At 42.0% G+C, this 26,041-nt stretch overlaps 1 protein-coding gene and 1 long non-coding RNA gene across 5 annotated transcripts in view; both read right to left on the reverse strand.

The window, feature by feature from the left end:
• The window catches only part of mpp3a (MAGUK p55 scaffold protein 3a), a 55,088-nt gene that overhangs the window by 12,922 nt on the left and 16,125 nt on the right, over positions 1 to 26,041 (reverse strand). For 3 of the 4 annotated variants that reach the window (XM_054741298.2, XM_054741300.2, XM_054741299.2), the window contains exons 4-13: positions 25,000 to 25,077; positions 24,665 to 24,745; positions 24,341 to 24,478; positions 24,170 to 24,251; positions 15,077 to 15,162; positions 12,866 to 12,940; positions 12,566 to 12,762; positions 10,728 to 10,792; positions 10,011 to 10,031; positions 9,214 to 9,255 (exon numbers count right to left, since the gene is read on the reverse strand). In XM_054741298.2, coding sequence (XP_054597273.1) covers positions 9,214 to 9,255; positions 10,011 to 10,031; positions 10,728 to 10,792; positions 12,566 to 12,762; positions 12,866 to 12,940; positions 15,077 to 15,162; positions 24,170 to 24,251; positions 24,341 to 24,478; positions 24,665 to 24,745; positions 25,000 to 25,077 — 865 coding nt within the window. The remainder of the gene's footprint in view (positions 1 to 9,213; positions 9,256 to 10,010; positions 10,032 to 10,727; positions 10,793 to 12,565; positions 12,763 to 12,865; positions 12,941 to 15,076; positions 15,163 to 24,169; positions 24,252 to 24,340; positions 24,479 to 24,664; positions 24,746 to 24,999; positions 25,078 to 26,041) is intronic. The other variant, XM_054741301.2, reaches the window with a different exon arrangement.
• Positions 18,017 to 24,163, reverse strand: LOC139069960 (uncharacterized). The gene is made up of 3 exons (XR_011520625.1): positions 21,654 to 24,163; positions 21,516 to 21,576; positions 18,017 to 20,576 (listed from the first exon to the last, which is right to left on the reverse strand). It is a non-coding gene; the product is annotated as an uncharacterized lncRNA (long non-coding RNA).

The raw sequence follows: 26,041 nt of genomic DNA on the forward strand, positions 1-26,041 counted from the left end.
TTTAACTCAGACAGACACAGTTTAAATATTATTGAAGGGACACTCTATAATTAGGCCCGAGCAGCGAAGCGCTGCGAAGGCCTATTGTATCTGCTCCGTTTATTATTATTACGCTTTCTTTTTTCTTCCGCGTCTTTGGGTGGCCTTTAGGGGGTCTTAGCATATCCAAAAAGTCACCAAATTCTGGCCCAATATAGAAAGTGCGTGAAATTTACGTATTTCACTGGCGATGTGAAAGTTGATAAAAAAGTGGCTCGACAGCGCCCCCTAAAGAGTGAAAAATACCCCTCTCCATAAAGCTTAGTTTATCGTACAGTTATGAAATTTGGTATACTGGTACTACTCAACAGTCCGCACAAAAAAGCCTCTTGCAACCATGGTCAATATAAAACAGGAAGTCGGCCATTTTGGGTTGAATTGGCGATTTTTAGCCGTTTTGGCCATTTCTAGGGTCTATATTTGGTTGAACAGTTTCGTCATTTTTCGTACCATAGTCTCAAAAATAGTGTGCCATCGAACAGAAGCGATGGACGCTTCAAATGAGAAAATAAAATTGACTTTTCGTAAATACTGAAGGGGCGGGGCCAGGCCTCAAAGTTCGAGCACTCGCCAAAAAAATTCAAATTGCTATAATTTCACAAATGAAAGAATTACAGTTAAAGTAACTTTCTATGGATAATCGTCATCGCCCCCCGAAGACAAATGAATGGTCGCTGGATGATGTCACACAAGCCCCGCCCCCTCAGGACTTAAAACGTCAAGTTTTACTGGGAAATTTTCCAAAATTCGCCCTGTCGAATAATCAGCCCGAATTTGTAGCAGGTAACTGAAGAGAAGTTGGCGTTGCTTGACGTCACTTTATGGGTGTTTTCTGCAGAAGGCGGGGCTGTGGCGACGCGGCGAAGTCAGGCGTACCGCCGTGACCATACATGTGCCTCCCATGTCGTCATTTCTATAGATACAGTCACGAAACGTCTTGTGAGTGATCCTAGTCCGGCCCCCCAAAAGATCTCATGTGAACATCAAATGGGCGTGGCCTATTTTCTGAAATAGCGCCCCCTAGGTCCATTAAAACTGTCAGCCCCAAGCCATGCTTTGACTGAGGAGTACGAAATTTGGTACACTAATGTGGGGTCTCAGGACCTACAAAAAAGTCTCTTTGAGCCAAGTGCAAAGTCGCACAGGAAGTCGGCCATTTTGGTCCAATTACTCGATTTAGTGGTTTTCACACACGTTATTAGGAGAATGATGTCTCGTCGTCCTTTCCACCTATCACCTTCAAACTCCTGCTATATAATCTTAAGACATAGAGGAAAAAATTCAACCGTCGGATTTTATACAAGTATAAAGGTGTGGGCGTGGCTAAGCCTCAAACTTTGACCTTTCGCCATTACATTACTTGACTTAACAACTCCCATGTGCATGATCAGATCTATATCAAACTCCGTCTGTGTGATCATTGACCACATCTCAAGACAATGACAATGTGGACAGCTGACATCACCTATGCCCCGCCCCCTGACTACAGGAAGTCTATTTTTTAATGGTGAAATGCCCATATTTGTCCCCTCTACTTTAGTCAACATGACACTAAGGTCATGCACTGTCTTCATGATGTTGTAATGACCATTCAGATCTGATAGCTTTTCAGAAAGGGAAGGGCTTTGATGCCACGGCGAATTCTGGCGTGACGCCGTGACCTTACGTTTGACTGTAACTTCCACTAACAACCTCCGATCTGCCCGAGACTGAACATGGCAATCAACAATCATGCCCTTTATTCAACGAGGCACACACCGTTGGTGAAAGTTGTGTAATGTCACCACAGCGCCCCCTACACACCATTAAAACTGTAATAACTCCTACAGACGAGGTCGTAACTGCACCAAACTTGCTATGTGTACTCACACAATGGCACCCACCACAGTCCTGTGGTAAGTTGTTGATATTGCTTTAGCTCCGCCCCCTGACAGATATTAGGCCCTTAATAACACATGCATGATGCAATTCACACCAAACTGCACACAAATGACTGTCATCAACCTACAAACTTCTTCATGGAATAATTCTTAAATTTGGGACAGCGCCCCCTAGATACAAAAAACCTTTGTAACTTCTGCAAAAAAGTTCCAAACTACATCAAACATTGTGGGAGTCATCACACATCTGCAATCAACACATGTATGTGATCACTTGTTCAATTCACTTTAACTCCACCCACTTACAGCTTTTTGTCTCTAGATGACCCATGCAACGTTTGATTGATTCCAAATTAACAGAAAACCATCTTTGATGACCAAAGATGACCTCTATGGCATTTACTTGTAAATGGTCACAACGCCCCCTAGATGGGTTCAAACTTTATTAACTTCTAAAGTCAAAGTCAGAATGGCATTATACTTGGCTTGTGACATCACGTGACTGCACCAAACACATTGATGTGGTTGTTGATTCAAATCCCTGTAGCTCCGCCCCTTTCAGCTCACTGGCTTTAGATAACACACACAACGTCCGTTTGATGCCAAAATAACAGAAAACTGTCCTTGTCAACCAAAGCTGACCTCAATGGGATTTTTCTGTAATTGATCACAGCGCCCCCTAGATAACTTTAACTTTCGAAAACTTTAATAAATATGGGCAAAAAAGCACTAAAGTTGGTCTGTGTCATCACACCAACAGTGTGCTAAAGATAAAGTATGCCCTAGTGGTGAGACATGTAATATAATGGTAGGCTCGGAGGGGATGCTGATTCAGGGTGAGGTGTGGATGAGGTGACTGTTAGCTTTTCTTGGTGTCAGGGTGGTGGACGTTTCAGTCCGTGGACGTGCCCTGGTGCCCCGTGCTGCCGGCCAGGACGGAGCGGCGGGGAGTTGGGTTTGGAGAGCATCGGGGATGGAGCGGAGGGGGTGCGGAAGGAGGGTGAGCATCTTCGCTGCGAGGGCCGAACGACGCTGCTTGCAGCTTTAATTTTAGCTTGCTTTTAGTACCTATTACTGTCAGTTTTAATTCACTGTTGTAAAAAATAAAAATGAAACTTTCCTCGCAGTGCGTTCATGTTTTTAGCCCCTTAATCTAACTAACCTTGGATAGAGATGCAGAAGCGTCAATGACTGAGTGTTTGCCAGGTGAGAGGAGAACTCATGTGGGTCTTAGGGTGTCAGGCGGTAGTGATCACTACCACCTGACAAACATATTTAGAAGAAATTAATTAAGTCAAAAATGATATTCTCAAGGCCTCAGATAAGAATCTTGTGTCTGTTCTAGTCTTGTTAGATCTCAGTGCTGCTTTTGACACAACTGATCACAATGTTCTTTTAGAAAGACTTGAACATGTTGTAGGGATCAAAGGAACAGTGCTAGGCTGGTTTAAATCCTTGCTTTCGTTCTTTTTTAAACACAGAAACAGTTTTGTTTACCTGTTTGTAGCTACGGTTTCGCCGACAGCTGCCGGCTTCTTCAGGCTGACGCTGATGGTGGCGCGTCACTTCCTTCTCCGTTTATCTGCGGGCAGCAGAGGACGTTGTCGCCCTCTACTGCCCGCTCTCCCCTCTCCGACGATGCAGTCCCATGCGTGGTCCAGCGTGTAAACTCCGTCGTCCCTGTTCATGGTCCCACATCCACGTCTCCTTATCTCTATTGCTTCCTTGATCCATCTTTTGTATTTTTGTTGTTCAGTGGTTATGATCCGTGTGCTGTCCCAGTCCATTATATGGTTTTCTCTTAAGCAATGATCTGTTACGGCTGACTTTTTTATTGTACTTTCTGCTTCTTCTTTTGCTGCTCTTGTGTGTTTACGATTTGCCTCTTTCTCGCACTCCGTTCTGTGTTCTATTGTCCGTGTATTGAGTTGGCGTCCGGTTTCTCCTATGTATGTTTTATTGCATATTTTGCATGGGATTTCGTAGATGACTCCACATTTTTGTCCAGCTGATATTTTGTCTTTTGGGTGTACTAATCTGTTTCTAACTGTTGTATATGGTTTTGTTGGTGTGTTTATGTTGTGTTTTTTCATTGTTGCTCTTATTTTTTCCGTTATGCCTCTGATGTATGGTAGGGTTATCACTGGTTTTGGTTCTTGTCTTTCTGGGTTTCTGGTTCTTTTTTTGGGTTGTTCTTTGCTTTCTGTTTTTGTTTGTTGTTTTCCTTTGTCTATTGCCCATGTCGGGTATCTGCAGGTCTTTAAAGCGTGTTGTATGTGTTTGTCCTCTTGTTTACGGTCTCTCTCTTCTGTTATTATGTTTGCTCGGTGATCTAATGTTCTGATTACTGACATTTTGTGTATGGTGGGGTGTTCTGATGTCCATAATAAATATTGGTCTGTGTGTGTTGGTTTCCTGTATGTGTTTATGTTTAGGGTCCCGTCGGTCTGCCTGGTGATTTTCATGTCCATAAATGCTATGCTGCCTTCTGTTTCTGACTCATAAGTGAATTTTATGTTGCCCGTGTCGTCAATATTGTTTAAGTGTTGTGTTAGTGTTTCTGTTTGACCTTTTGGTATGATTTCCAGTATGTCGTCTACGTAGCGTTTCCATAGTTTTATTTTGCAGTTTGGGGGGGCGGTGGCTATGGCTTTTTGTTCCAGGTCTTCCATGAAAAACTCGCACAGGGTGGCTGATAACGGGTTACCCATGGCGAAGCCTTCCAGTTGTTTGTATATTGTGTTGTCGTATGTGAAGTAAGTGGAGTTAGCTACCAGTCCTATCAGTTGTGCTATGTCATCTGCTGTGAGGTTTGTCCTTTTATGTAAAGTTTTGTCTTGTCTGATTCTGTTAACTACTATGTCTATGGTTTTTTGGGTTGGTGTTTTTGTGAACAGAGATGTGACGTCATGTGAGATGAGTATGTCGTTGTCTTCTATTGTAATTTCCTTTAGTTCTTTTGCCAATTCTATGCTATTTTTGCAGTGTTGGTCTGTATTTCCTAATAACGGGCTGATGATTCTGCTGATATCTTTTGCCATGTTGTATGTTGGTGTACCTATGCTGTCAACTATTGGTCTAAGTGGGGTGTTTTGTTTATGTATTTTTGGTGTTCCATATATTCTTGGTGTTATGTTTGCTGTGGGAATCCAGTGTTTGTACATTTTTTCTGTTATTTTGCCTTTTTCGTGCAGTGGCTTCAGTAATTTTTTCATGTTTTTCTTAATGTTTTCTGTTGGATCTTTTTTAAGTATTTCATATGTATTTTTGTCTTCTAGCATCTGTTTCATCTGTTGTTTAGAAGGAAGTGACGCGCCACCATCAGCGTCAGCCTGAAGAAGCCGGCAGCTGTCGGCGAAACCGTAGCTACAAACAGGTAAACAAAACTGTTTCTGTGTTTAAAAAAGAACGAAAGCATGGATTTACAAAGACACAGCAAGAACACACCTAAGATGGTTTAAATCCTACCTGTCTGGTAGATTTCATTTTGTAAATGTACATGACAAATCTTCATACTCCAGGGTTACTTGTGGAGTACCACAGGATTCAGTGCTTGGACCAATTCTTTTTACTATATATATGCTTCCAATTGGTAAAATAATTAGACAGCATGAGATAAACTTCCACTATTATGCTGACGGCATTCAGTTATATCAATCCATTAACCCTGATGAACCTAATCGGTTGGGTAGATTACAGGCTTGTCTTGAAGACATAAAATATGAATGACTCTAAACTCTCTGCTTTTAAATCAGGACAAGACTGAAGTTCTCATTTTTGTACCGGAAATTCAGAAAAGGAAATTGCTTAGTCAGTCACCTGACCTGAATGGCATTACATTAATCTCCGAGAACAAAGTAAGGAACTTTGGTGTTATCTTTGATCAGGACATGTCATTCAAATCCCACGTTAAACAGGTTTATAGGATTTTCTTTTTCCACCTTCGGAATATTGCTAAGATTAGATGCATCCTTTCCAGGAGTGATGCTGAAAAACTAGTTCATGCATTTATTACATCAAGACTGGATTACTGTAATTCATTACTCTCAGGAAGTCCACAGAATGTAGTTAAAAGTCTTCAGCTTGTCCAAAATGCTGCAGCTAGAGTTCTGATGAAAATTAAAAAGACAGATCATATCTCTCCTGTCTTAGCTTCTCTACATTGGCTACCTGTTAAATTCAGAATAGATTTTATGATCCTCCTTCTCACATACAAAGCTCTTAATAATCAAGCTCCATCATACATCAGGGACCTGATTGTCCCATATGTTCCTTACTGAGCACTCCGATCTTAGACTGCAGGTTTACTGGTGGTTCCCAGAATATCCAAAATAGGATGGGAAGCAGATCTTTTAGCTATCAGGCTCCTCTCTTGTGGAACCAGCTTCCAACTTTAGTCCCTTTGGCAGACACCTTGTCCACTTTTCAGACTAGGCTTAAAACATTATTAAAACATTGTAGCAGAAATCCATATTTCACATTCTCAAATTAGCTTTGGTTGGATATACGAGAAGAATGACAACAAACTATTTCACACAAAGCTTTTGTTTCTCTTACACTGCAGCAGATGGGAAATTTGAAACTGGCCTGCAGCCATAAATACCAGAATTCCTTTCCAGCACATCTAGTTAAACTCCTACACTCAATCCCCAAGTCATAAATTTTACCATGACTTGTGCTTCTCTCCTGTACCAATCGGAGGCCCCGGACGGTATCAGAACTGGACATGTTCTATATCAAACTGTCATGGCCTGACCCCCCCACCTAAGGCGTGGGTACCCATGAAACTTCTCAGAGGATGTTCTGGAAGTTTCCAGAATTTAGTCTTTATGAAACCTAATATATTTGTTCATCAACAGTCAAAAGGTGTTTTAGTTTGTTTACTATTTAAGTCAATGTGTTCAAAGTAAACATTTAAACTCTTATCAGTTTTGTTTTTCTTTTATGTTAAAACTCTGCCATTTTTGTTTCACCAGTTAAAAGTTCATGCTAATGGTCAAGTTTTAAGATATGAGTTTAGTACTTCCCTGTTTAAAATAATAATTTTTGATGCCTTATATGGATCATTTTGGTAAATTGTGATGTTGATTTTTATGGTTGGAAAGGCTGAGTTTATTTGGAAGAGCCACAGTGCCACCAAGTGGTTAATAAGGGAAATGCATGTGGGCGTGTCTAAGGAAAAGATATAAAAACCTTGTTTTCAAACCTCGTGGAGCAGAGCAAAGAACAAAGAACCAGGCCTTGAGGGAATTTGGCTAGGCTCTCCACCTCGCCTAGCAACACACCACTCTCAAAGTTTCTCAAGTCATTAGCGCTCCCAAAAGTTACAGTATAATTCAGCGGCAACTCAGTTTGTTTTGTTTTTAGACCGTTTACGTCAAACCGGAAGCCGGTTTGGTCTGGTAACATTTTCACTATAAGAGTTAAACTAATTTGGAGTAGTTTTTCCGATTCAGCTTCGTTTTAGAAAATTTGGACCCATGCTCTGAATCCAACATTTTCGGTGCAGCAGAAACATAGGGAACACAAAGTCAAGCCACTGCAGAGGAACGAGTCTTTTTCTCCATCACACAATCGACCGTCGACCAACTTGGGGGCCAGAAACCTTCAGTCCAAGACACCACTTCTCACGAGCTAGGACCCCCAGGCAGTCTCAGCCCTTTGGCCACCCACAAGGAAACAGTGTGTGTGCGTGTGCGTGCGTGCGTGCATGCGTGCATGCGTGTGTGTGTGTGTGTGTGTGTGTGTGTGTGTGTGTGTGTGTGTGTGTGTGTGTGTGTGTGTGTGTGTATCTGCTCGGTTTTCTCCATCCCCAGTGAGTCGTGGAGGATGGCTGCTTTTACTGAGCCAGGATCCTCTGGAGGTTTCTTCCTGTTAAAGGGGAGTTTTCCTCTCCACTGTCTCTAAATGCTTGCTTAGTATGAGGATTGCTGTAAAAACTCTGACCATGCAGTGACTCCATGCAATTTGCTGGGTTCCTTATGTAGGAAACTTTTTCTGATTGGCTTAATGAACTGACCTGTATTGGAATGTTTTAGATGAAGTGCCTTGAGACGACTCTTGTTGTGATTTGGCACTATATAAATAAGCTGAATTTAAACTGAACTTATATAAATAATTAGAAACCCAGTGAAAGCTCAAACATTCACAAACAAAACAAATCAGTCTGCAGCCTTATTTGTTTTAGAGCATGCATGATTCTGAAAACTCCCAATGTTGACTCTTGTTTGACTCCTATATTGTGAAGGGACGTTCTTTTTCTTTTTTCAGCTCCATGAGATAAAAGTTTTCTTTGTTTCTTCTGAGGCTCCACCATGATAAACATGTTACAATAAATGCTCACCATGCACAGCTCGTCTGTCCTGAGGTGTTAACATGGATTGCTGTAAAGTGTGACTTTATGAGCGCAGTGGTACGGAGAGGCTCAGGTTGCAAGTGCAGTATTCTGGCCTCAGGGAGTGAAGGGGCAGAGTGATTTTTCATTATCCCTGTAAAGGGTCATTTTAGCACATCCTGGCTCAAGAAAATGATTTAAAACTTTAAACCTTTAAAGTTTAAACGGGCTACATACATTTGGTCTTCGCTGAGCTGACATTTTCATTTATTTTATGGTTTTACACAATCAAACTTAAAGTTTTATGTTTAAAAACAATGATGCCACAGATTTTTCAACTGCCAAATAATTCCAAATATTTTGCTGCTCATGGTTCTGAATCTTCTGAGAACTGTTTGTCTGACACTTACATGTTAGTGCTGTTCTTCGCTCATTGAGTTGTCTGTCAGGTTCATTTGGTTACCATGGTGACCTTAAAAAGCCACCGGCAGCCATTTTTGAAGCATTTTTTTTATGTCGGTTGTTTTTACACCTCTGATGCCATTTATAAATTCAGATGCAGACAGTTGTTGTTTATTAAGTGTTGCCTCCCTTGAAGTTTCCTCAGAAATGTTCGAGTTCATTTTGTTGTTGTTGTTTGGTGTGTTTACTTTAATTCTGAGTGATTCTGAAACTGTGTTGGATCGGTAAACTACTAAACTAATGCTGAAGTCTCTGAACTGGCACACGCCAACATGTGGGATGTGTTCATTCACCCAAGCACTTGAACCATTTACTCGTCTGTAAAGATCAACTGCTCATCTAGTCATTCTTGTCTGAATTGTTCATCTCGTCCTCAGGTTGACTCAACATAAACAGCAAGTTTGACCCCCAGCTGTAAGCACACAGTCAACAGCCAGGCCGCAGCAGGCAAACAGCAGAGAGGAAGAGGATGGTGGAGAAAGACGTGCACGCTCTCACCTATGTACTGTCCATTGAAATAGCCCTCACAGTCACAGTCCTCTGTAGGGAGGCAAGCAGGGGAGAGAGGGGGTAAGCACTGGAGACCTGGAAAAGTTAAAGAGGGGGAGGCAGGCGGGGGATGGAAAGGTGCGGGTTCGACCCAAGAGGAGTGCAGTGTGTGCCCGGCTTCAGAAAGCAACACGGCATGATGAGAGAGGGTGGAGGGGCGTCACGGAGGAAATGAAGCTACTGGAGGGAAGAAGGATTATTTAAGAAATGCTTGATAAAGAGAAATAGCTGCTAGTTTTCAGCCAATTGAGAGCAGATTTCTCTCAAAAAACGTTATAAACAGACACAAATAAAATAAAATAAAACAGCATCATGAAGACAAACAAATGAGAACTGAATGTGACGTCAAATAAGGAGAGGAGCTGTTGTTTTCTTCAGCATCCTTCACTCGGCTAACGTCTCCAGGAGCAATGCTCTACCTGAGCATCGTTTGAGACTACACACACACACACACACACACACACACACACACACACACACACACACACACACACACACGAGTCTTGCAGAGAACCTCTGCTCTGACGCACCAGCAGCAGGAGGGAGGGAATTAAGCTTGAAGCAGAAGAAATCCCAAAAGCTTTTCACTCACGCACACACATCCCAGCTTTAAAGCTGCACTGTACATTTAGGGGGGTGGATGTTTGTTTGAACAAGTGTGTGTGTGTGTGTGTGTGTGTGTGTGTGTGTGTGTGTGTGTGTGTGTGTGTGTGTGTGTGTGTGTGTGTGGCTGCAAATAGACCCACCTTTGTCGCATCCTTGTTCAGCTTATAAGAAGAGTAAAACATCGTTAGGGACAATAAAACACGTTTTGTGAGCATGACAGTTGGATGTGAGGTTTTATGGGCTACTTAAAAAGAGGCTGATGTCCGAGATGAGAAGGGGAACCACATCTGTAAGCTCCTATCTGGTTAAGTAATGTGAGCAGGAGGTGTTTGGACTGGGGCGTTCCTGCAGGTTGCTGCTGTGTGGTGTTGCACAGCTAGCTGCTGTCCTGATAAGCCCTCGTCTCCTCATGGCTCAGGCCTAATCGGATCGCCTGAAGCTTATGCGCCTCTTTATTCGCTCACCTGAATGTCTACATGTCTTCTATAGAATCAGGTGAGAGGAGCATTCAATTTGATGCAGTGAGCAGCTGTTGCTTTGCTCTCTGGATCCATTTAGGCTGAACTTGCTGTCTACTAGCTGGCCAGATGGACTAAACATGAAAGAGATTAATTCATATCCCTCCCTCCATCTCTGCGGCTCTTCATCTCCCTCTCATCCCTTTGGCAAAAATTAAAACGAAGCAAGCCTTCACCAGAGGATGGAGAGTGAATACTAATTTAAAAAAAAGAGGTTAGAGAATACCAATAAAAAGCAAAAGAGGTCAACACAAATTCTGTGATGAGTCAGTTTGTTAGTGGAAAAGGTTCTGGAAGGACATAGAAGATGGCGTGAAACCCCAAGAGGCAGAAACTTACAGAGAGGCTTTTTAGGGGATTTAGGATTCGGGAGTGTTCCCATTTTCATCCTGTAGGCCAGTCGCCTGGAGGAACGTGCAGCATGGCAAGGAGCCAAAGAGGAGGAAGGCAGGAGAGGAATCAGAAAGCAAAATGTAAGAAGAGGAAAAAACAATTCATAAAGTTTACTTGCAGACAAAGATAAAGAGCAGCTGGCTTTATGTCCATCTGCCTTTTAAAGGAGTGGTCCGCTCATTTAATCAGTACATTTGCAGTGGTCTCTAGTAGGAATGAATGCCTTGTAAGTCACACTCAAAGGGCAAAAACCACTGGCGCACCATTTCCAGGAACTAGAAGTGAGCCACATCACAGCTGAACTTTAGGTTTTGGAGTCTCCTTTCCTTGCACTGTTGATGATTTATCTCCACCAATAACTCAAACCTGGAGGAGTTTCTGCTGTGTGGTGGTGTTGCTAACGTTAACGGGAGTCGGGATGTTCCCTGCTGTTTTCTGGACTTTAAAACAACAGCCTTCCTCGTCGTGAGTCAAGATGGGCGAGTCCAGAAACGTTAAGTGACTGTAGCCCTTTTTACAATAGACGCCATGGCGTTGCGCGAATTTTGTGGCATCCGTTCTGCCTCGCTTGGTAATAATATTGTGATAATGGTCTGTCTTATAAAAGGCTAATGCTCCATGGTGCAACGGAGGGAGATGCCATGATGACGTGGGGAGTTAATGCCGGGAAAAGAAATTGAAAATGAAAGGAAACACGGGCAGTAAGTTTTGCTTTTGGAACAAAATCAGCTAAGACATGCAATCTGGAGCACCGCGGCGCTCCATGAGCTTCTCTCTGTTAGAGCTCAGATCACCAGAGACTGCAGAGGGACTGATGAGGACAGACACCTATAGGAGCGGTTTGTTAAAAAAGCGTAACGATTGCGGCTTCAATTGCAGTAAAAAAACAAGTTATGTCCAAGATACACAGAGGTCTGCAGCATAGCAGAGACCGCCCCCATGCTCCCGTCGTGCCACCGTTGCCTAATCTTTTATAAGAAGGACACGATTGCGCCACATTACCACCATGGTCTGACAACTTATAAACAACCTAAGGGTCCCTGACGCCGCCACGGCGTTGTGGCAGATCGACAGCGTTGTTTAGTGACGTAGATCTGACAGGATTTTAAAATCCTAGAACTTAACCGTCTATTTTCTGTCAGAAACTAATGCAGGAGCTAAATGTAGGAGACTATTTTCATGTTCAGCCTGCATGTTAAACTTATTTCAAAAATGGGTGATCAGTGAAGCACAACTTGAATCAGTTTCACTGCTGATTTTAGTTCATCGGTTTTACTTCATGGCAGCAGTTATTTATTTATTTATGTAACTCTCTATTTAGTTGTTTTGTAGAGAAACGATAAACCAAGAGCCCAGTTAACTCACCCGGCCATCTGTTCTATAACAGCAGGCCTGAACTGGTCTGTCCAGTCGTCTAGTAACTCATCCTTTCATTCCAAATGTTTAAACTCTCCATCCATGCGTTCTGCTTCTTCTCTCAGGCTGCTGTGAATAATCCGGTCATAACTGGGGTGTTTGGCAGGGACCTCCCAGCCTGCTGAGATCATCCCACTCACGGATTAAGACACTCAGTATCAGCGTTCGACTGCACAATGCTGTATTCCCACATTTTTCCCATGCTGCTTAGATGCTCCATCTAATCACAGCTGACCTCTGCTAGCAAACACATGAATGTGGGTTTAAAGGATTATTACTGGCTGAACGAGGCGTACTGGTGCTATCTGGGTTAACTGTTTGGTGCCAACTTTTGCAACCCAGTCACAAAAATCACTGGATGTTCTCACCTCTCCTGGAACTGTTTGGAGGGGATGAGTCCAGCCCGCAGGTTGCTGTCTCCCACTCGCTTAGCCTGCCACCAGGTGGGGTCATCCTGGGTCACAACCTGCAGGATGTCTCCCCGTTTGAAGGGAAGTCCAGCCTCTTGGCAGGGCGTGGCCTTGTCATCCAGTGGGGTGTAGTCAAACCAGGCTCTCATGTACACCTGCAGTGCAAGGTTAGTCAACACTGTTAAAACTAGCGCTGTGTGTGTAGATGAAAGCACATGTAAGGGTTAATCTCCACACTGTGGTCCTGCTTCATCTCACCTTGCTGTCCTTCAGGCGGTCCTCCTCTTTGATGGCTGGGATTATCTTTAGAGTGATGGAGCCTTGGGACTGCGACTAGATTAAAAATGAGTTTGAGAAAGATGAAGGAGCAGAAACATGTCTTATGTAGCACCTCTGAAGATAAAGATCACAAGGTGATTTACAAGGAATAATTTAAAAAATTATAAATTATTTAAATAAAAGATCATAATAAAAATAGGCTGGTGGTGGTGGTGGTGGTGGGGGGGAGTTTGAATAAGAAAAAAGAGTTTGAATAAAAATGAAAAGTGAAACACGGATTCATAATACTCTCAATTTACAGAAACACATATGAAGAGAAGGAAGTGAGGAAGAAGAGCGTGAACAGAAGGCCACATAAAGTCCAGCCTGAACAGGTTAGATTTCAGCTGCCTTTCAAAGGAGACCACTGAGTCCACTGATCTCAGGCTCAGAGGGAGAGAGCTCCAGAGTCTGGGGGCCACAGCAGCAAATGATCTGTCACCTTTGGTCTCCAAGCCTGATTTATACGCCTCCGTCTGTGTCGGTGCGGAGACACGCAACGCCATTATGCGTCAGCATAAGGTCTCTCTGACAGGCTCATAGAGGGTGACAGAGACAAGTCCAAAATTTTAAACATCCGTCGAAAGTGATGAAGACCACAAGCTAGTGATTGGTCAGGACGCAGCTTCCTGTATAGTAGTCACCAGCACCGCTGTAGCTTCGTTAAAAGGTAAACAGATATTTAGTGGCAGAAGCAGAACAGATTGAAGAACACATTGCAGAAAAAGTCTGAAAACATTAACATTTATTCACCCGTGAGTGAAGGAGTCCAAAATACAAAGCAAACGTGGACGGAAATGACAGAACATGTGGGTTCAGAGGTGGCGACCACATGAAGAGGTGGATGAGAATGAATGACAAATTCTGAGTTGTATAAACATGTTAGTAAATACACTGTTGAGGACCGGATACATGAGTGTTATGGATGCAGGACACCACAGAACAGCGCTACGCCCTCTGTTGTCCTGGCGGGGAATTGCTTTGCAACGCTCCGCTGCCTGAACAGAAGTTCAAATGTGAAAAGCTTTCAGACACTCCGTGTGTGTCTCTCCATTGGGAAGCTCACGGAGAAGTATAAATCAGGCTTTAGCTTGGTGCGCTGCACAACCAGTAGGCTTATGCTATGCTTCGTCTTGCTCCTTTTGAGTGCATGCACACTTTAGTTATTATTGTATTAGCTGAGACTATGCTGATGTATGTTCAAATAAATGACAAATTATATTCATTCATTCCTTCATTTAGACAAGACTCCTGACAGAGGGTTTGGTGTGGGAAGCAAGCTGACCAAGAGAATCTCTGACACTGGGAACCAGCTTGTCTGGGGCACAGATGAGGATCTCAGTCTTATCTTCGTTCAGCTGTAGAAAGCTCCCACCATCCAGGTTTTAATGGAGTCTAAGCAGGAGTGTAACAGCTGCAGCTTAGACATCTCATGGGGCTTAAAGGAGATGTACAATATGATGTCATCTGCATAAAGATGATAGGAGATTCCTTTAAATGAGCTCAGGATGTGCTGGAGAGGAAGCAGATAGAGAAAGGAAGAGTAGAGGCCCTAGCACAGAACCTTGTGGGACACCGCGGGTGAGGGAGGTGGTGGAGGACCGAAACTTGGAGACGGCCACAGAGAAGGAGCGATCCGACAGATATGAAGAAAGTAGAAGAGCAAATATGACTGCAGTCTAACATTCAGAGCGAAATAACTGGTTTTAAGGTGGATTTCAAAAGGTTTCTGTGATTGATTAAAGAGTTTATGCATAAAATATGAGTTGAGGATACTTTTTGTAGTTTAGCATTCCCAGGTTTAGAGTCAGAATTTATTGGATTTAACTGTTGCAGCAAATCAGACATGATGCAGAACCCCTTTTTGTGAGATCTTCTAAAAACAGCTTTCATTAGGCACGCATGCATGATTTATAGAACACGTTTTACTTCAACGTTCAAATTTTCAATTTTCACAAAACATATTCCCTATATTTTCACTTTGAATACTGACATCATCACATTTCTGCACGTAGAAAGTCCTTTCTTTAAACAATCTCTCCAATAATGGTGAATACTTTGATAAAAAACATGTTTATATTAAAACAACTCATTTTAAGGTTCGGGAGAAAAAGTTTGAACTGCTGTATCAAGATTCTGTGTTGGTCTTACCAACAGCTGACTGATCTCATCTGGTCTCTTGTGAATCACAGAGACGCCGTTCACCTCTCTGAGTTCATCTCCTACGTGGACCAAACCTGTGAGGAACAGAGACTCTGTGAGCTGCAGAGCTATCCGTGACAAGTCTGTCGTGTTCAGTTGTATCTGAACATCTGTGCTGTTATCAGATCCGCAGACTCAGGAAACCTCTTGTTTCAGATCAGATCTTTATAGCTGCAGCCACAACAATGAAACCAAAAGCTGAGGGGGGTGGGATCGACATGACTTCCCCTCACAACAGAGAAGCGTGCAGCAGATGATATTATACATCACACACAAACACACACACACACACACACACACACACACACACACACACACCATCGCCCAAGGCCCAACCTAAACAATTCTGCACAGTAGGAAGTCAGAAAGACATTAAGTTTAATTAATATCAATCAATCAATCAATCAATCAGATTTATTTATAAAGCGCTTTTCAAACAAAGTGCTTTATAAAATGACCCCAGATTCCCATAACAGGTTAAAAACATTAACAGACATGTGCAAGCACACACACGCACGCACGCACGCACGCACGCACACACACACACACACACACACACACACAAGTAAAAATTATGTTTGGCTGAGTCCAGATGAGCAAAGTAAGGTAAGGCAAGGAAACGCCATCAGAGGAGCCGTCTGCCCCGGCAGCATCAGGTCTTCCACACTAAGTCAGGGCGCTCAGTGGAGGGGGAGCATAGACCCCCACCTCCTCTTAAACACCACCTATAGAGCGCCCAGGAAGCTACAGTCGACCACCACTCTAGTCGACACTAATTGGTTCATTGGACCACCCTGTGGATTTGTAATGTCAAATATCACTTGCATTTACATCTGGTTGATGTTTCCATGGTAACCCCTATTCTGTGGATTGCTGCTGAGTGTGAATCACGTGACAGATACTCTGTTCTTCAAGAACAGGAGCTTCTTTTGTGTTTTTGTCCTGCTGCAGCGTCCGCCAGACTCAGACTTCTATCAGGCTGTTCTCAGAAATCAGTCTCCTGCTTGCAGCCTCTCATGTTTAGGAGCTTTTCTCGTGAAACGGTTGTGCTGGTGCAAAAAAGAGATGCAGTCACACGTCACTAAAGATCGGCAGTCTCTCGAGGCCCCGGCTCTGTAATATCCTGGCTCAGGGCCATAGAAAGAATGCCTTTCCCTCTCGTGGCATTTCTCACCAGTGCTGGACACAAACATCTTTAAATGGATTATTTTTTTTCTGGGAGTTTTAACTTGAAGAGTTTGTTTTTGGGAACTAGGCAATGTCAACTACATTAAAGAGTTTGCTAGCAATCGTTCTAAACTGAGACTTTAGGATGAAGAGTTGTCATTTGTTTGGCTCAAAGGAAGGTTTCTTGTCCTGCCAGTGTGCTGCATCTGTGTAGGGACCCACTTTAGGTAAGATGCATGCCTTCTCAAATCATTTTAAATGTAAGGCTCATGCCCTAAAGACCAAACCTAACAGCTTTATCGTTGCTGTCTTTTGTCAGTAATAATAGAATGATCGAGCCCAGCAGAAAGAGCAGATAAAATGTCTTAAATTACATAAGTGGGTTTTTATAAAACAATGTCATGGTCTGTGTCTCCCTCATGTGTCTCCTTGTGCTCCATCCCCCTCTAAGGATCGCCTTGTGTGTCTTCTTGTGTTCCTCATGTGTACCCTGGTCTGCAACCCCTCCAGGTTATCCCTCCCAGGTCCTGTGCTCCCGTTGGTCTCCCCTAGTCACCCCTCTGCAGTTTTTCTATAAGGTTCAGCTTTTCATTTAAATAGTCTCCTTTAGTGTTTCCTTCTCCACCGGTTTTTGAAGTTCTCCTTCCTCCCTAGAACATTAGTTATTTAGCTTGCTCTTGTCTTTAGGTTTTGTTTTTGCTCTTAGGTTATGTTAGTTTCCCCTCCTCTGCTCACTTTCCCTGATCAGTTAATTGTTTCCACTAGGTTTCTCTCCCCATGCTCCTGCAGCTTATCTCCCACTCATCCTGTCCTAGTGTATTTAACCCTGTCTGCGTCTCAGTGTGTTGTTGGGTCATTGTTTGTGTCAGCCGTGTCTCGTTCCCCTCTCTAGATTTTGTATCTCTTGGTTTCGTACGTTCTTGGATATCTCTAGATTTTGTTATTAGGGCTTTTTGATTTTGGTTTTTGGCTCCCTGCCGTTTTGGATTTATTTGTTAATAAAATGATTTTTACGTTATTTCTACCAACCCTGTGTCATCTGGAATCTCTGCATCTTTGAGTCCTAACCTCCTCTTGGCTCACAACGTGACACTTAGTTGTTTCTTTCATTTTCAATAAATAAACAGTGTAACGTGAGGAAATATGGGTTTTCTGTGCCAAAGGTCATTTGACTCGGCTGGGTCAAGAGCTCGGTCGCTGAGAACTTTCACCCACAGATTGAGACCTTTGCAGACATGAAGTCTGCAAGAGTCTGCTGGAAACCATAACATCTGCCACCTGCAGCGCCAGAAGATGTGTTCTCATGGAAAAGTAGTCATAACATAACAAACTTTCTTCCCTTTATTTTAAGTTGTTAAATGATCAGTATTATCACTTTGCTCATTATAAATGTGTTTTAATCAAATGAATGATTATTATGCTTTGGGTAATCATAACTATAATGAATCCATACTTAATTAAATAATGTTTGAAGATGTTTTAGTGGTGACCTTCAAACACTCACACACACACACACACACACACACACACACACACACACACACACACTCTCACAGTAAACTCCAAAACACATTTGCTGACGCACAAGTTTTGCTTTGAGAAGAGAAAGGCTTTTGGTAAGTTTCAGTCTGATGATTCAGTTCGTGCTTGACCCCGAAAGAGAGAAGACCTGAATAAACGCAAAAGGGGGGACAGAGCCGATCGCCCCCCCCCCCCCCCCCCCACGCTATTCTTTCCAAGTCAGACAGGAATAGCTGAATTGCAACAACTAACGCGGACTCGCCTCGAGTCTTTTGATTTCTGAGTGAACTAAGCTTAAGAAAACGCATCTGCAAACGTTTTTCCATCAACGTGTCCCGCGGGCATCTCTGGACCGGGTCGCGGACATCTACGTCTCCTCTGCCAGCCGCTGGTGTCACCTGGATGAAACATCACCATCCTCTGGCGTCCCGGATCTAAAAGAGTGTCCGACTTCGGTGAGGCAGTACACATAGATAACGTTTGATGCATCTTTTCCAACAAAACCTAAGTTTATTCAAACCATCACTTTTCACTCAGACACCTGTTTCTTCCTGAAGCAAAATCTGACACACACACGCATTCATCTCACCTCATTTTCAATGTTCACTACACTTTGCACACGCGCATCCATAATCACATCACATCACTCTCAATCTTCAGCACCTCCAACACAAGGTCTATTTGAGCAAGTTTACAATATCAACTGTTAAAGATTGTTCAACAAAGTTGCCAATGTTGATTGTTGTTCCTCTGCTTGTTATTTCAAAATCATTAGTTTAATTTGAAGAATTAAATCTTTTAACTTTCAAACTTGTCTCTTCATTGAACTGAAACACAGACCCACGGATATTATCGACAGTTTATCGATGAAAACAACCTTTGAGTCTTCTTAAAACTATAAAATATGTAGGATGGTTCCTCTTTCATAAAAGAGCATAAACCATTACTCTACATAATTAAAAGAGCCTAATCAGGTTCACTACAACAGTCTTTCCACTCACTGGTCAACATCGGTTAATAAATTTAGCAACTGTACAGATGAACATGGCCAGGTGTCAGTTTGATTTCTACCTAGTTAAAAAAGGTTACTTTTGTTGTGTCATATTCCATTTATTTTCAATTATTAAAATTATTACTGTATTTTCCGGACTATAAGCCGCTACTTTTTCCCACGCTTCGAACCATGCGGCTTATAATGAGGTGCGGCTTTAGGCCCTGTCCACACGTAGCCGGGGATCTGCCAAAACATAGATATTTTTCTACATTTTGGCCTGTCATCCACACGAAAACGGAGTTTTTTCACACGAAAACGGATCTTTTTAAAAACTCCGGCCAAAGTGAAGATCTGTGTTTCCTCCGTTTTGGGTGTCTGCGTGTGGACGGACAAAACCGGAGTTTTAAGGTCCGCAACGTCACTTTCCACGACAGAAAAATGCTGACATCACGTGTGCGACCTGTGTTTACACTAGCCGGCATCATGGAAGCCCTCAGGGCTGCGCTCTGTCACTACCCGATCCATCAACTGTCCAAGCGCTTTCTGCTTGTTTGTTTTTGCAAGCGGAATTACTGCTCCTTGCGGAAGACCACAGACGAAGGACGAGGTTAAGAACGGGGGAAGTACTGCCGCCTACAGGTCTGGCATGTCCTTAACAACGTATTTGTCCGGGTACGTGGAGTAGCCCCTGGCTGCATCCCGGAGATCGGGGCGGGGCTAAATGTGGGCGGGGTTAAACGTTTAGAGGTGGGTGGAGACAACTATTTGACTCCTGCCCTTCTCTCAATGGAACCAGGAAACTGCGAGTAGCCCCTTTCTAAGGATTAGAAAGCCCTAAAAACCCACAAAACCCATGTAAAGCATAACATTGGTAATCAAATGACTTGTTTGCTGGATGTCATGATAATTTTAAAGAGCAGATAATTACAGGCGCCATTTTTGATCCAATCTGTTCTGATATTTTTATTCTTTTTTCTACTTTTGTATGGTATGTGTATTTATAGCACATAGCCAGGTATTTGTGTCTTTTAGCTATACTTTTGGTACCTCTATAAAAGGTTCAAGCATTTAATAGACTATTCTTTGAACCTGTCAAAACCATTTTAATAGTTGATTTTATCAATGCTGCCTGTATTTTAATAGTCATTTCCCAAGTGAGTGTAAAACAGTACAGACAGACACGGGTAAATTTGTTGTACACTCAGTTATATCAGCTACATTAAGAGGAACAGAGACTTAAATTGTGCTGATACTTCTTAAAACATGCCAGGGTTTGAGGCGGGGTGGTGAGACATTGTGTGAGACACCCAAGAATGCAGACTAAATTTTTCAAAAAAGGTAAATTTAATAGAGCAAACAACAGCCAACACAGGAATAAAAAAAGTACAAACAAATGAACCAAAAAGCACACAAAAAACAAGAGAACCTCCAAAAAAAACAATGTGAGGAGGAAAAAGAATGCAAAAACTGTGACACCGCTGTACTATGGCATTTCAAAACCAGAAACACCTTCATCTTCCTTTTTTCCTCAATTTCTCTGCAGAACTCCTCATAGTCTGACTGAAAACTAAACATGAACAGGAACGGTTCCCTGCAATCGTTCATCTCCTCTTCATCCAGGCCATCACAGAAGCCTGACCTCTCCACTGCCCTCCGGCAAGCTTCCCTGTCCATGGTGATGACCTGGGGAAGGGAAAGGCTTCCTTTGTAGGACCTTGTGGTACACCACCTTGCTGCCTCAAAGGTGTCCTCAAGCAGAGAATTCTCCTAATCAAAAATAAAGACAATATTAAAATTACTGCTGTCAAGAGATTAAAAACATATTTTACATTAATTATGTATGATCTGAAAGTAATCTAATCTTTCAAATTAATCTAATAACTGTACATAATATAAGCCTTATTTTCAATGCTAACAGCTAGCCAAACAGCTGATGCTGTGGTCTTTCCAAACTGCAGCACGGAGGTGCGTCTGATACAGGAGAGAAGCTGTCAGCAGCCTTGATGCTCAGTGACACACCCATTACATCCAAATGGTAACAATAACTTTGGAAAAAGTTGCAAGAAGGGTGAAAAAAACAGAGTAAAGATAACAAGGTCGCTGAAATAAACACTGCTGCAGCTAATCTCTCACTGGTCTTGTCACTGTAACGTCAACCCTTCAACTTATGAGTTTACATCAACCCTTCAAGAACAGGAAAAGAAATTGGTTTATTTAAAAGTCCCATAAAGAAGCAGTAGATTAAAAATGATAAACATAATAAAAATATACAACACGTTAATCATGGATGTAAAAAATTAATTGCAAGTAATGGAATTATTTGACACCTCTAATTAAAATAGAGGTTGGAGAAGAAACAATGACACAAGAAAAGTCCAGTTCCAGCAAGTTCTCAGCCTCTGCTAGAAAGGAAAAAGATTGTGGTTCATAAAAAGCATATTAACGATGCAAGTTGTAAAAAAGATCAGTTGCTTAGTATTCTGGTTTAATGAAAATAGAGAAATGACTGAAAAACTTGCTTTGAAAAAAAAAGTGCACTGTCTGGAACGGTCTTAATTTTCTAATCTTGGCAAAGTAAGAATTTCATTGTGCAGAAAGTGTGTTTTTCTAGCTGTGCATATGACAAAAGGTTGAATCTTGAATCTTCCCACATCCCATTTCGACAACCTAGGGGGTTGTGTACAATAATACTTGTTTGAACAATACCTGATGCTGCACAGACTCATTCAGTATGGCAGGACTTCTTAGGAGGGACCACTTCCAGGCCCTGAAATAAGTGAAGGAATTATGCTTTAGTCTGCAAGCAACAGTTAAACTACAAGAATTAATCAAATTGTCTCTCACCTGTTTTACTCTTTCCTCTCTCCGTCTTTTCCGTGCCTGCACTCTGTCTTCCTCAGACCTTGGTGATACAATGACAACATTCATTCACTATGAAAACATTCATGTTATTCTGTTGACACTTGACTGAGCAAAACGTTTATATAATTACACACATCAGATTAGCACTCTAACCATAATAATGAAGCCCATCAGGTGTAGAACTCAGATACGAACATAAAAAGCTTAAAAAACTAACATATTTCCCCCTGTAAAATATATTTCCACCAAAAAGTAATCATGACCACACAACATATCTCCCCAAAGCTATAAAAGTGTTCCTACAGGTTTCTTCAACTTAAATTTAAGTCTAAGATCTTTCTAAAGCCATATGGAAAATTAATACCTATTTCACGGCACTATCAGCAAAAAAGTAAATAAATAAAATAAAATTATTGAACTAATTTCATTTATTTATCTATACAACTTTACCAATATATTTTGACAAAACACTGGGTGGGCACTTGGTAGAAGATCGGTAATATTTTTAAACAAATGGTTAAAAATATAACCGATCTGGTTGGACATTAGAACCTTAATAATTTTTGTTGCCTATATTTTAGTTTAATTTTAAGACATTTTTTTTTATTATTGCTAATTTTATTACCCTAATTTCTTGCAGTATTTCTATTGTATAAAAGCAACAGTGCAAACAGTAAAGACACAAAATTGAAATAAATGTCTAAAAATAGTGCTTCTCTTGGTGTCATCACTTGTTTGGAATATTTTGATGAACTTCAGAAGAAAAATGCAGTACAGAAAACTTACATCCAACACAAATTTTAAGACCCAGATGCCAAAATTGAAGGGTTTCTCCAGTCTTTTAAAGGTATTACTTTCAAATTCATAAATTCAATGCTTTTAAGACTCCGTGGGAACCCTATAAACATTTCTCCTCAAAAGTAAGTCGCCCCGCATGTGTAAAATAGGCTATATGTATCATCTAAAACTCATAATGGGAAAAAAACCTTTAATTTCCAAGTTTATAAAACGTTCGCCCAACACTGGTCCTCGATATTGTTAAAACAGAGAAAGAAAAATCCTAGCTTACCTCCATTTTGGCAGCTACTTCCCTCTGTCCCGACACCTGTCACAGCATTGCACACACACATTGCATAGCGGTTTCCTGGTTCCATTGAGAGGGGCAGGACGCAGGAGTCAAATAGTTGTCTCCGCCCACCTCTAAACGTTTGACCCCGCCCACATTTAGCCCCGCCCCGATCTCCGGGATGCAGTCAGGGGTAGTTGGGTACGTGTGGACAGTTTTTTTTTTTAACGCGGTGGTGTGGATGCACGTTTTTGGAGGGGCAGATATTCGTTTTTAAAAAACCCGGCTACGTGTGGACTAGGCCTTAGTCAACCAGAAAGGATGGATGCTAGAAAGTCTAATGAAGGAATGGTTAAAGGAGTGTTACGGAAAGCGCCCAGGAGGATTTTTTTCAAAGTAAAACGGCGCTGCTTGTTTTCCCAGCGTCACCCGGGGATGATGACAGCAACACGGAGAGCGACACTGACATCACCACAGAAAAGGTATGTGACGAAGCTCTTCTGAGGCTGTTCAACTCCGACACTGAAGAAGATGACTTCAGTGGTTTCAGTGAGCAGGATGACGATGAATAAACTAATCAATAACTTTTCTGTTTTGTTTGAAACTGATCAGTTCAGTTACGTTCAGTTAAACTACGTTTTCAATTCGGTAGATATCTGCGGCTTTTAGCCCGGTGCGGCTTGTATTGAGGAGCGCTCTATAGTCCGGAAATTACGGTAAAATGTTAATAATTTGTTAGACCTTTACCATTTTTAACCAAGTCAGATTCCTTGCAGGCTTATAAAACAGGAAGTTCAAAAGATAAATATATGTATTTGTCCTGTTTGGTTTAAGTGTTTGTTAAACTGATTGTTGACAGCTTTGTTTTTAAAATCCTCATAAGAACCGGTCTAAACCGCCATGTGACAGAACAAACAAGGCTGTTATTGTCTTTTTGTAATTTACTAATAAACTGGATATCTGATGAGGCTCTGACGGGTTTTAAAAGGGAGAAAATAAACTTCCCTTATAGAATTTGACAGCCTAAGCAAGATAAACAGAAATCAATAGTTCTCAGTTTACAGACCTTCGTGCAGAATCTTGCTCAAATTCCTGAACATTGCAATCCACCGTTTTAGATTAGCTGACTCTGCTGTAACGGCTCTGCGATCAAATCACAACACCTACAAAAACAATCAGCTGTTTATTCTGTTAACACTGTTAGTTTTACTGGATCTATTACTGAGATTCATCCGCAATAATCCTAGTCCTGATATTTAATCCTTCTTTGCTTGACTCACATAGAAACTATTTGGGACAATTTTCTTGTCGTGTTTTAATTTTAAGACGTTTGTTTTGTGTGTGCAAGTGAAACTGCCTCAAACAGTTACGACTCACCAACAGTTGGTTTAATCCCTCTGTTGACACAAAAGAAGATGATAAATAAATTTACCGCTTCGATCAGCGGCTCCTCCTCTCATTATTCGAGCAACGATCACCACTCCTGTAGCTTCATCCCGCCTGATGGTTGCTCCCTGATGGGTGAAGAAAAGAAAACATCTTTCTTTTGTCCACTGAGGTCATCCTCAGCTGCTTTCTGAATCCGTTTCCAGTCTCAGTTCACCAGTGGCTCCTTGTTCTTCACCAGCCTGACTATCTTCACAGATTCCTCATCCAGCTCATCCTCGAAGTCATCGGGCAGCGGCGGCAGCACGGGGTCAAAGCTCTTCTGCGCTACGATGTCATGCACCGAGAGCACGGCCTGATGAGGAGAGAGCTGAGTTTACACTGCTGATGTTCGGCTGCTGAGAAACACTGAGAGCAAAAATGTGCTAAGCAGCTCTTGGGGTGATGTCAGCAAAATAAAAAAACTTTAACCAAGGAAACAAAATCAGTGGTGCACACACTGAGATGGGTAATTAACAACAGCAGCTCAAAGTGTGTTTACCTTCAGGTGAGGTGATATTAGCAGGTGCAGCAGCTCCTTCTCCTCTGTGCTCATTGGTCCACCCTGCAGCTCGTCTGCCACCTGAAAACCACCACATGCATGAGCCCTGAGAAGCACACAGCTAATAATCAGACATAAGCAGCAAGCAGCTCAGCTCAGCAGTTTCTGTCCACTGAGAAAACCAGGATGTGAACTTTTATTAGATCAGCATCATGATGACTCAGCACTCTGAGAACGTTAAAATTCCCTTCAGATATTTGCTCTGCTTCTCTGTGAGCGCTAACTCCCGGTGGCTAACTGTGCCTAAGTGAAAAAAGTGTGAATGATAAACTCACGTCTTCAGCCAGAGAGGAGGCGCTGTGGAGGACCGGGGTGGGACTCTGCCTCTCATACTGTCTCAGCTTCTCATGGATCTGTGACGGATTAACAAAAACGATATAGGATTATTTTATTGGAGTCACCAGAGTTTCAACCCTCAGCCTTCTGTGCATGGACACTGAACAAATTCTGAAAGAAATGTCTCCAGAGGTTAACTGATTTGTAAAGTGAGGTAGAATAGCATTATTAATACCAAATATTAGTTCTATATTTCAAAAATGTTTTGGGCTTTAGCCATTTATGTCTCTTCTAAGTTATTTGAAGATGTGCATCCAGTGACGAAAGAGTGTATCCATTAAATATGAGTGGATGAGTCAGATTTTCCTTTTGCCCAATCCAGTAATAGCAAAAGTCACTGTGTTTGGCCTGAGACCAGTGATCAGCATTCATCTAGACCCAGTAGCACGAAATAATTAAGCTTGTATCAGAAACCAGGTGTTATCAGGGACTCAGAGTTAAAGGTAAGGCCATATGAAGTTTATTACTAAATCAGCTTACTATCATCTTAAAACAAAAATTAAACAACAAACTGTTTAAAGTGTAAAATAAAAAAACTTATATTGTCATAGTGATGTTGTTGTTATATACAGCTGCTAAGAAGCAATTGGCCGGACAGCTGGAGCTCATTCAAAATAATGCTAGCTCACTGCACTGGTTTCCTGGTTGGAACAAAAAAATCTTTAAAAACTCTCTTGTATTGTATCTAAATATGCTTATGCTAATGTATTTGACAGACACTTCCATCCAAAGCCTCTTCCAACTGAGAAAGTAACACAGCAGTGATGGGTAAGCATTAACTACTTAGAGGGAAGAACACTAGACCGGCTCTGCCAGGGGTGACAAGGGTCAGTGGAAATAGACTGCAAGCGCAGCCGGAAGAGCAAAATGAGTGCAGTAGTAGAAGGGAAGTTCAGAGTAGGTGCTAGTGTCGGTGAGTTAGGACTTCAAGAGTTTCATGCAGATAGACAGGGATACCCCAGCTCTGGTAGTGCTCGGTAG

The sequence above is a fragment of the Nothobranchius furzeri genome, chromosome 5, assembly GCF_043380555.1.
Source record: "Nothobranchius furzeri strain GRZ-AD chromosome 5, NfurGRZ-RIMD1, whole genome shotgun sequence".
NCBI lineage: Eukaryota > Metazoa > Chordata > Actinopteri > Cyprinodontiformes > Nothobranchiidae > Nothobranchius > Nothobranchius furzeri.